Source organism: Mytilus californianus, unplaced genomic scaffold (assembly GCF_021869535.1).
Source record: "Mytilus californianus isolate M0D057914Y unplaced genomic scaffold, xbMytCali1.0.p SCAF_5, whole genome shotgun sequence".
NCBI classification, from domain to species: Eukaryota; Metazoa; Mollusca; class Bivalvia; order Mytilida; family Mytilidae; genus Mytilus; species Mytilus californianus.
The window spans coordinates 63,086,040-63,098,488 of record NW_026262701.1 but is presented as its reverse complement, the minus strand read 5'-3'; the positions used below and the strand labels follow the sequence as shown (position 1 = coordinate 63,098,488).

The 12,449-nt window shown below is 32.5% G+C and overlaps 1 protein-coding gene across 1 annotated transcript in view; it reads left to right on the top strand.

The window, feature by feature from the left end:
* LOC127702739 (fibroblast growth factor receptor 3-like) overlaps window positions 1-7,881 on the top strand; it is a 154,073-nt gene extending 146,192 nt beyond the window's left edge. Inside the window, exon 8 of the mRNA XM_052207044.1 lies at window positions 7,630-7,881. Coding sequence (XP_052063004.1) covers window positions 7,630-7,881 — 252 coding nt within the window. The remainder of the gene's footprint in view (window positions 1-7,629) is intronic.
* Window positions 7,882-12,449: the final 4,568 nt, after the last annotated feature.

Below are 12,449 nucleotides of genomic sequence, written 5' to 3'. Positions count from 1 at the left end.
ACCATAAGAGGTAAAAGTCCAATTTCAATTTTTTCAGTTCTTTGACCACATTCATTCTGTGTCAGAAACATATGCTGTGTCAAATATTTAATCACAATCCAAATTCAGAGCTGTATCAACTTGAATGTAGTGTCAATTCTTGCCCCAACTGTTCAGGATTTCACCTCTTTGGTCATATCAAGCTGCGCCCAGTGGACCATTTTATTTAATGTTGCAAATCTTAATAAGATCTCTGAAAAATTGTACAAAATAAGGCAAATTAAAGCAAATTTTTGTGTGTATTGCATACCAAAGCCTTGATAAATAAACTTGCTAATAGGAAATCAATTTCTAACAGCAAAGACAACTATACATTTAATTTATCTAAAATGTAACACGAAACCTTGATAAAAAAATAATTTGATATATTCGCATGAAAACATATAAAGCGTTCAATGATTTGGCAATTACATACAGCGTAATACTTTGGTAGCAATAGAGTACAAATATAAGCTTTGTGTCAAAATGTTTATTTTGATTTCTAAGGGGAAAAAACGATAACATTGATACGTATTGTCATTCTAAAACAATTTATCCCCTCAGAAATTGATTTAGAATATAAATGTAAAAAGATTTGTGGTATGAATAGTCTTAAATTATGCTATTCTGAGCTTTCTAAGTATGCCATAATAGTAAATATTTTTTTTCAAATTCCCCCTTTTAATTAATTTTCTGTGATCTGCTAGCTAAAACGAATAAAAATGGCCTTTTATTTTTTAAAATTGGTTGAGTAATAAATGTTTAATTGCTCTCCGCGCGACGCGTTACGGGGGACATAGAAATACCAGGCGTCCGTCCGTCCGTCCGTCCGTCCGTCCGTCCGTCCGTCCTACCGTCCGGTCTTGTTAGCGCTCTCACAAGTTCAATTCTAACCAGATTTATATAAAACTTATATCATAGATTTATATCAGCAAAGTCTCGGACGAGTTCGAAAATCAGTGCCGATCAACTATTTTTAAAAGAGTCATGCCCATTGGAAACATTAATTATATAGAAAATTGTTAGCGCTCTCGTGTGTACAATTCTTGCCAGATTTTTATGAAACTTATATTGTAGGTTTATATCAGCAATGTCTCGGACGAGTTCGAAAATCAGTGCCGATCAATCATTTTTTAAAGAGTTATGGCTCTTAGAAATATTAGATATTTGGAAAATTGCATTGTTAGCGCTCTCATGTGTATAATTCTTGCCAGATTTTTATGAAACTTATATTGTAGGTTTATATCAGCAATGTTTCGGATGAGGTCAAAAATCAGTGCCAATCAATTATCTTATAAAGAGTTATGCCCCTTTGAAATGTACATTATATGGAAAATTGCATTGTAAACGCTCTCACATGTACAATTTTTGCCAGATTGTTATCAAGTTTATATCAAAGGTTTATAACAGCAATGTCTCGGACAATTTTGAAAATAACTACCGATCAAATATTTTTAATGAGTTATGCCCCTTGGAAATATTAAATATATCGGAAATTGCTCTCAAGTCTTCAACTCTCTAAGGTAATTTAAAATTATTTTTTTAAATTATTGCCCTTGGACAGATAAAATAAGTGCAACGCGGGGGACATTGAAACTCTGTTCTTTTATGAAGGTTAGCAGTTGACACTGAAACGCGACAAAAACTGATTTAAAGAAAAGTGCCAAGTCAAAGTGTTAAATCTCATTTCTGCCTCAATTTTTGATTAAATTTTAAAAACTATACCTCTTGTTTGTGTTTTTTAATGTTCCAAATCTTCTCTGAAGATGTCAAGTCAAGTAAAATTGCCGTCACGCATACGCAACACTAATTTCCGGTCTCCTGATGAATGAAGTCACAATGCAATGACGTCACGGCTTCACCACCACAAATACGACTTGAACTTTGCCTCTATACTTCTTTAATTAATTAAGAATGTTATGTATGTGTGGAGAAAAATTGAGACATTGTTGAGGCTGTCGGGAATGTGTTAAGATAGGTAGGATTTGTGTTGCTCAGTCTTGAGTTTTCTGTGTTGTAAGATACACCTTTGTAGACTTTTGTTTGTCTGTTCGTCGTTATTGTTTTTTGTCATGGCATTGTCAGTTTGTCTTGGACTCAAGAGTTTGAATATCGCTTTGGTATCTTCTGCCTCTTTTTTTTAAGACAAAAATACAGACCAGTTTAAGACTGTAATTGCTTACATCCACGTCATTTGAACTTTGGTGGATAGGTGTCTCATTGGCAATCATACATCATCTCTTTATTTTTATATTGGTGCGTATTTAGACCGTGTTCACATTGTTAAAATTTTGTTCAGACAACTTAAGACAGTGTTAAAAATAATTGGGGGAAAATTAATAAAATTCGGGTTGTACTTCCATGAGCAACACGACAGATGCCAAATGTGGAGCAGGATCGGATTACGTGAGATTAACACTGGCTTTTGGTGGGGTTCGTATTGCTCAGTCTTTAGTTTTCTATGTTGTGTTTTGTATAATGTTTACCTTGTTTGTCTTTTGATCTATTTTTTACTTTGCCATGGCATTGCCAGTTTGTTTTCGACTGATGAGGTTGAATATCCCTTTGATATCTTTCACCTCTCTGTCAGAATGTTAAGACAAAACTCATACAAATTTAGATAAAAAATGATCATTTCCGAATCTGGAATTATTTATATGCATTATATTATTCAATCATGTTAATTAAGGTTTTTTTTTCATTCGAACGGTAGGACTTTATTATATTTGGTTCGATTTTTATTACAATTATAATATTATGAGTTGCTCAATCTTTCATTTTCTTTGTCATGTTTTAGTACTACTGTTTGTCTTTTTAATCCTTATTTTGTCTTTTATTCTTAGACTTATTGTTTTTAAATGTCCTTTGAAATCTTCTCGCTCCTTTTATATGTAACTAGTACATGGTTTATCAGAAGATAAAAATCTACATGATACATTTGTTGATATTATCAAATGTACCGACTTCGCGGACGTGGGCTAATTTGCTCTTTAATCCTGAACGTAGTGAACGTCTGAACGTCTATAGAACACTACCAGTGATGTTCTTTGTACTCCTTTCAATGGAGTCTATCTATTTTTTACAATCAACAGAAACACTGAACTACAACAAAAGCAAACGCAAAAAAACATCGTTCAAAAAGGGTTTACTGATTCGGAATGCATTTATCCACATGTATAATCTATATCAAACGTTTAACTCATAATGATAATATAAAAATAAGAAGATTTGGCCATGGTCTGATTGCCATTAAGACAACTCTCTACCAGATACCAAATGACATAGAAGTATGCAACTATAGGTCACCGTACGGCCTTCAACAATGAGCAAAACCCATACCTGCACAGCAAGCTATAAAAGGCCCGATATGACAAATGTTAAACAATTCAAACGAGGAAACGAACGTCCTGCTTTATGAACAAAACAATAAACGAAAAACAAATATGATATACAGCAACAAACGCCTGAATGATAAACTCTGGATTTCAAATTAACATTTATTGAAAGCACAGTGTAATATTTTCAGATTTGTTTTAACGTATATAATCAATTAAAATCCAAAAGTATTGTCTTATTTGGGACATTGATTAACTTGACTTACACCAAAATCTACTATCGTAGGCGAGGCAAATGTTCATTTCCTGCATACTTAACGTCGTAACAGTGCATAACCAATATACTTAACGTAAAAGAGAGGCGAAAGATACCAAAGGGACATTCAAACTCAAGTCGAAAATATACTGACAACGCCATGGCTAAAAAAGAAAGAGACAAACAGACAAACAACAGTACACAAAACACAACATAGAAAACTAAAGACTGAGCAACACGAACCCCACCAAACACTGGGAGTGATCTCAGGTGCTCCGGAAGGGTAAGCAGATCCTGTTCTACATGTGGCACCGTCGTGTTGCTCATGTTAGTACAAACTCGGTGATACGTCTAATTCGGTAGGTCACATTCGGGGAAAAGGGAACCGGATTGTAGTTGGATCATATCCTTTGTCATCTGTGAAACGGATATTCCATAACGGTCAACCAACTCGTGATGGCGTCCGTAAAATTTACGAAGAGTTGATTTTAACTTCATTAATTGGAACTCTTGGTTTACTAGTTTCCTGTTGAGCAGCAACCCTCTACCAAAGACATCATGATAGGAAATACAAGCCCTGGAATATCGTATTAACTGGAAGATATATACTCCGTATACAGGTGCTGCTGGAATGTTGCTACATAGAAATGGGAAGTTCAGAAATTGGGAAGATGAAATCATCTCTTTTGTCGTAAAGTTTTGTTATCAACCGACCCTCATTGTCAATTTCTAGATGTAAATCAAGATATGAGGCAGACTTAACTGTATCTGTTGTCTCTGTAAAAGTTTGGTATAAGGTAACCCGAATAATTCTGACCTACCGTAATAAATCTATCCTACTTGCGAGGGCCTGAACTCTTTATAAAATGATTTGGCATCACGAATCCTGCATTTTACTGGTAGCTCAGTCTTATTTTGAAAGGTAAAGGTAGCAATACACAGTTAGGAGTTTGGTTTCGCATTTTGGCCCCGGTGAATTGTTTACATATGAAAGTTATTGTGCAATAAAATTGATTCTTAGATAGCTGAAGAATAATATAGCATTCAAAGTGGGTTTATATGCACACCAAGATTGTTTTTGCATGTTTTATATTCCATTTTCTGTTTGACAGTCCATATTTTCACATCCGTACCGCCCATAGGTCCAGAAGTTATTATAGTGTTTTTCCAACAAATAGTTGACGCTCAAACTTTTCAATTCAATTTTATGGAAAAATTAGGTGAATTGTATATGATTTTTATTTGACCTATTGATGGAAAAATGTCAGTGGTTTTTGAAAAGGTATCTCTCTAATGGATTGAAATTCTACTTTGGACCAAAATATTTTTTGCATTATTTTGTATCAAATAAATGCAAATTGTTGCCATGGTTACACTAAAAAGAGATTATATTTCACCATTTTAACTATTGGAAATCAAATCTATGGAAAACGTTGTTTCGATACATATGCACATTCATAACACAAACATTTAGCCTTATTTGTTAGAAAGCAAGGGAAAGAGGGTGGTTAAAAATTATCAGTGTCAATGTTAAGTTTTTTTCCTAACTGTGTATTGCTACCTTATGGCATTTGAGAACGCACAGCGTTGCTTATTTTAACCAATTCATACCACAATTTTTGTTAAGATTCTGGATCCAATTCTGAGGGAGAAAAATCTTTGAGGATGGCAATATATGTTAATTTTGTTGTTTCTTGTCCTTAGCATACAATATAGACATTTAACATAAAGACTTGGTTCGGTCATAAATTCCTTACTCCATTGGCTACTCCTTGTAACAGAAAAAAATGCGCTTTATGTAACAACCGTAGTATGGAACGCTTTATATTTTTTCATGCGAATAAATCAAATTTATATTTTTAGCAAGGTATATTGTTTCATTTTGGCATGAATTAAGTCTAAAATTGATTCTGTATTCGCCAAATTTTAACCAAGGCCATGGTATGCTATACAGAACAAAATTGAAATTCTAGAGGTTTGAAATAACTTTAATTTGTACAATTTGTCTACTGTACAGGTTATTTTAAGTTTTTTTAAACATGAAAAGACAGAAACAAGAAGATTTAAGAAATTTAATAAACAAATGAGATTTTACACTTTGACATGACATGTTTCTTCAAATCACTTTTTTGTTGCATTTCTGTGATAACTGCTAACCTTCATCAAATATTTATTACTGAACCAATTTTCAAAACTAGTAGACCAATTTACTCGTTTTAGCCAACAGAACACCAAAAATTGTTAAAAGTGGAAATTGAAAAATAAAATTATTCACCTTATGACTTTTGATAAAGCACATAGTTGCTAATTTTAAGACAAATCATACCACAAATCTATTGCTGTTTAGATTATAGATCCAATTCTGAGGGAGAAAAATCTTTTAGGATGGCAAATTATGTTAGTTTCGTTGTTTATTGTCCTTAGAAACCAATACAGATATTTTAACACAAAGACTTGGTTCGGTCAAATTTGTTTTTTTAGCAAGGTATCTTTTTACATTTTGGCATGAATTAAGTCTAAAGTTGTCCCCGCTGTTAGAAATTGATTCAGTATTTGACAAATTTTAACCAAGGCTTTGGTATGCAATACAAAACAAAATTGAAGTTCCAGAGCTTTAAAATAGCTTTTATTTGTACAATTTGTCTACTGTTCAGGTTTTAAAAAGTTTTTAAACATGAAAATACAGAAACAAGACGAATAGTTTAAGAAATTTAATTAAAAAAAATAGATTTTACACTTTGACATGACATGTTTCTTCAAATCACTTTTTTGTTGCATTTTAGTGATAACTGCTAACCTTCATCAAATACTTATTACTGAACCAAATTTCAAAACTAGTAGACCAATTTACTCATTTTAGCTAACTGAACACAGACAATTATTAAAAGTGGAAATTATTGTAAGGTTTCCAACAAATATTTGACGCTCGAACTTTTCAATTCAATTTTATGGAAACATGAGGTGAAATGCATATGATTTTTTTTTGACCTATTGATAGATAAATATCAACGGTTTTAGAAAAGGTATCATTCTAATGGATTAAAAATTCTACTTTGAAACAAATTTTGGGGACTTTTGTGACATTTTACCCCCCTTTTTGCAATATTTTGTATCAACTAAATTCAGATTGTTGCCATGGTTACACCAAAAAGAGATTATATTTCACCATTTTAACTATTGGAAATCAAATCTATGGAAAATACTGTTTTCATACATATGCACATATCTAACACAAACATTTTGTCTTATTTGTTAAAAAAGCAAGGGAAAGAGGGTGGTTAAAAATTATCAGTGTCAATTTTAAGTTTTTTTCCTAACTGTGTATTGCTTTACTAAATGCCGAGATAATTCCGAATGATTGGTTGACGGTTTTCCATCGAATAGGCTTTCAGGCTTTAATATAGTCATCGTAGAACATTGGAATATAACGACTGCGTTATTTGGGTAATGTGTGAGGTAGTTTTACTAAAAGATATCGCAACATTAACTTGAAACAATGTAGACAGTTTTTTAAAAATATATGCGAAATTAGGGTTTTTACACAAATGTCAGGTTACCGAACATGAAAATTGGATAGTATAAGCGTGGTATGGTGTCATATGGATATATATTCTGGTTGAATATACATTTGCAAAAATACATAAAATTGAGACTTTACTTTGGAAAGAGTGCGAGACCCTGAAATTTCAGTGACCCAAGAATACGTTTTTTAGTCTCTGGTTTATCCAGTTAATAAATGATAGGAATTCCTACCTAAAATCTCGTTTAGATATAGCTGTTTAAAAAAAAAATAACTGAATGATTGTAGGTGAGGCGTTTGGTTTATTAATTTGATAATTTGAAAGAATGTCTTTAGCCGCTGCCCTAATGATTGGATGCATGTTTTCATTTGCAGATTAGTCACTACCGATAGGAATGTTTTGTTAGCATTGTTTTTTTTTGCCAGCGACAAAGTGAAACACATATGAAATTGCAAATTGCAACGTTCAGTGAACATTAATATGTTTTATTTTTAAATAGATGACCTGGCTATTTTTTGGGATTGTTGGAAACTACTTGCAGTTGTCAGCGGACGAAGAGGTAATGATCAGTGATATTACAATAAAGACCTTTTCAACACAAAACAGGACAGGATGTTTTTACACTTTGTATGTTGATAGACTACATTATAGTAACAGTGGAAAATATGTGTGTGAAGCTTCTAGTATTGATACTGGTTTAGCAATGGATTACCTTAACTTGACGGTATCAGGTAAGGTTTCTTTTAAATAATTGATTTGTAGTAGAAGGTTTTATAACCACTCTGATAGTTCTGTTCTTGTCAGATTGCCTACGGATCGTTATAGAACTAAGCGTATCCGCTAGCGTGTTTTTTTCATTCAACTTCCTCAGCTTTTACGTGTTAGAATTTTACTAAACAAGTCAAGAGATTCGAAATAACCTTTCAGACTATCTTCTGATTGTGCATGTTATTTTAAAATAGTTGGTGCAGTTGAAATCATCACTTCGTAAATTTTACGGACGCCATCACGAGTTGGTTGACCGTTATGGAATATCCGTTTCACAGATGATATCGGATATGTTCCTTATGTCGTAATTACAATCCCGTTCCCTTTTCACGAATGTGACCTACCGAATTAGACTATTTACTGGCTTTGTAATAACATGAGCAACACGACGGGTGCCACATGTGGAGCAGGATCTGCTTACCCTTCCGGAGCACCTGAGATCACCCCAGTTTTAGGTGGGGTTCGTGTTGCTTTGTCTTTGGTTTTCTATGTTGTGTCATCTGTACTATTGTTTGTCTGTTTGTCTTTTTATTTTTGGCCGTGGCGTTGTCAGTTTGTTTTCGATCTATGAGTTTGACTGTCCCTCTGGTATCTTTCGTCCCTCTTCTGTGGTATTTACACCTTATTAAACCTTTTAAACGTCTAAAATTTTTAGGAGTTTTCCATTAAATACAAACGTTGTCATTTTTTAAGATACGAAAGTCTTTCTTTACCACTCATTTCTCGAATACTTGTATTCTTATCATCTGGGCGTGACATCATATATGACATGATGTCATGGTAGGGCATTGTGACGTCACATACGTCCATCTGCTGTATTTCCTGCCATACAAAATGTAACCACATTTTAAAAGGAGGGTTGATTTAGAAACTCAAAGAAAATATGTTTTAAAATACTTAATTTTATTTGATTAATGGAGAACTAGACATAATTAAAGGGGCATTAGCTGTCAAATTCATGTTCACCGATTTGACTCAAATTCTCATATTTGATTGAAACCATACTGAAACGTATATCCAAATTACAATAAGTCTGAAAAAAAAACAATTAACAATGCATAAACTCGATAATATATATTAGAATTTAGTGTGTACTGTAGTCTAGACGCCATCTAATTAACCATCGAGATGCTCCGAAGACTGCCGACGGTCACATAACCCGATATAAAAATAAGCATAACTATAAATAGATGGCGTGCAATTAAATTTTTCTAGGTCGGTTTGATTTCATGTTATAGGTTAAAAAATAGGTTAATCATCGTTTTTACCTGTATAAGAATGATTTTTTGTGGATCGAATCAGTCAACGAAATTGTGTACCTTTGTTTCACTTTCAATGTTGACATTCTTTTCCCTTTAATGGCTGAACACGCCTAATACATGCGTAACCAATTTCAAATTCTCATATTTGATTGAAACCATACTGAAACGTATATCCAAATTACAATAAGTCTGAAAAAAAACAATAAACAATGCATAAACTCGATAATATATATAAGAATTTCGTGTGTACTGTAGTCTAGACGCCATCTAATTAACCATCGAGATGCTCCGAAGACTGCCGACGGTCACATAACCCGATATAATCATAAGCATAGATATAAATAGATGGCGTGCAATTAGATTTTTCTAGGTCGGTTTGATTTCATGTTATAGGTTAAAAAAATAAGTTAATCATCGTTTTTACCTGTATAAGAATGATTTTTTGTGGATCGAATCAGTCAACGAAATTGTGTACCTTTGTTTCACTTTCAATGTTGACATTCTTTTCCATTTAATGGCTGAACACGCCTAATACATGCGTAACCAATCTCTAGCTAAGGGTTTAAATTGAAGGTCACATGAATACGGATTCAATGAGGTCGAATTATTTCACTTGCAAGTGAATAATTCATCAGCGATGTTTCTTAGCTTATTTTGACAAAATTGAACTAAACTGGCTGCTAAAAGAGAATTATTATTTCAATATTTCACTTTCATTAATGATTGAACAAAAGAAAATCATATTTTTTTTATATATCTCGTCCCTTTAAAGATTATAAATATCTTGGTATATTTTTTTGTTGTAAAAATGGATCATTCTGTCTCAGATATAAAGGAAAACGAAAAATACATCTTAGACTTTGTTGCAGCATGTCTACTTTTAGCAACATCCTCATTTGCATTATGGCCTAAAAATCACTTAGATGTTGGTGAAAATGTGTATAGTTTGAACACAATAATTTCTGATTTTTAACAGGTTTATTGGCCATTTAAACTTATATTTGCTAAAATTACCTTCAAAGACAAAAATTAACCATGTCTGGAAATATTTGTGTTGAATGATTCTTCGGTACAGGGTATTATAGAAGGCCTTGTAGGCCACAGTGAATTTTGGAGGAAGTTTGAGTCAAAAATTCTCCTAAAGTTGAATATTGTTTTTTCACGAAAAAAATTTCAAAGAATAGACCAATGCATATTGTAAGAGATATCAAAATTCCTATTTAAGCAGAATATTGCAAGATATTGAATTTTACATTTTACTTTCCTATATTTTGATAAATTGTTGAAATATTTAAATTCTAATTAAAACCCGGTAATCCTAACCTATAATTATAATAATAATACATGTAATAATAATAATATTCTTTGTTTAAAGAGGGTAACCCAATAAGTTTTCCCTCATAAACTAAGTACAAAATGATATAGTACATACAAATAAACAATAAAAACAAACAAGTAGTATATATACTTACATTATTATTTATCAGCAAAAAGTTCAGATTTTTGCAATTAAAACCAGAAAAAGACAAGACAGGACAGGGATTCATATTGCCAAACAAGAGCATCGATAAGGTTTCAATTGATGACAGAAAAATAGACGCAATTAAGATTTCGTTCAAAATCCATAACTACAAAACATCTTCTGAAAGTGTTACTGCATCTGGAAAATTCAAAACTTATTGCTCTTTTTAGAACAGAGAAAAGATCAAATATTTATTTATTAATGCAATGTAAATCAGATGTAATGCCCCTCGGATATGAGAAGATTACATTTAATACATAATATTAATATCATTCATAGTGTTCATGTTAATTAATAATCTATCTCTGTGTGGCTTGACAGGGATATTTGAAGCATTTAGATTTAAATAAACATAAAGATGTTGTTGTTTTTTATTTTCGTTGATAAGCTATTCCATAGAATTGCAGAACTGTATGCAAAAGATTTTTCCATTATATTCGTGTTTGGCGGAATAACTACAAAATTGTTTTTTGAGACAGATCTTGAATTTCTTTTATAAATTAACCTAAGACCTGAATTGCATAGCATTATTGCATGACACATTTTATATAATGTCATTTTTTTTATGTATAATTGTTAAAAAATCCCTTGAATAGGGAAAAAACAGTCACATGTGTTCTTCTATTGAATCCCCTTATTTACACTCCATTGTGAAAACAGAAAAATACCATAAGCTGTCTGTCATGGCAGAGTAAATTTGTATCTGGATAACATGAATCTTTTATTTGAAGAACAGGCAGGTTTGAGGAAAAATTATAGTATTATTGACCTTATTTTTAATCTGAAATATTTAATTTAATTATCCATTGGGAGAAACAAAAACCTTTATTGTGCATTTATTCACAGTGATTATCGTAAGTCATTTCACTATGTTCATAGGATTTCATTATGGCACAAACTACTTCAACATAATTTAGATGGAAAAATGTTCAACATTATTTTTGGTATGTATAAAAGTGCCAAGTCCCGTGTAAGGCTAGGAACAGCAACCTCAGACTTTTTTTTTTTTTAGTAATTTCGGGGTAAGGCAAGGTGTTGTTTTCATTGTTTTTAAATAATTTGTACGAATTTATAATCAAAGCATACAATGAATGGGTTATCAAGTATTTCTGGTGCTATACATTAAATGCTAGATACAGATGATTTTGAGTTTGATCTCAGATTGTACTTTTGACTTTATGCTGATGATACTGTAGTACTAGCCGAGTATGAAGCTGAATTGCAGGCAACAAACGATGTCTGACTTGCAAGCAAATACTGAATACCAAGACTTTTAACAGTCACTCCACTGATACGGAATACACCATATTTTGCAATGTTAATTACAAGACTACAAATGCTGTGTATCTTCTACAGTGTAAATGTGGTAAACCTTATGTTAGCGAGTCAGAACAGCCATTTCACAAACGTATGAACGGCCATCGTAGCGACTATGAATGCAAGCCAGACCTTCCTCTCAGTCTACATTTGAGATCCCCTGGCCACACTAAGGTAGATCTCAATCGACTGACCATTACAATCAAAGACCACAACACTGCTTGGTCTAGGGAGGATAGACTCACTCGGGAAAGATTTTGGATAAGAAAATTAAAAACTTTGGCATCAAATGGGATCAATGAAAAGGTGTAGTTCTAATTCGTGCAGTGCTTTTCATTTGGGTTATATTACATATTACTACGCAGTCTCTGTTGCTATTCCTTTACCCTTTTCAACTCTGAAATTCTTGAATTATACAGTTTAAATCACAGGGTGCTATTCATTTGGGAT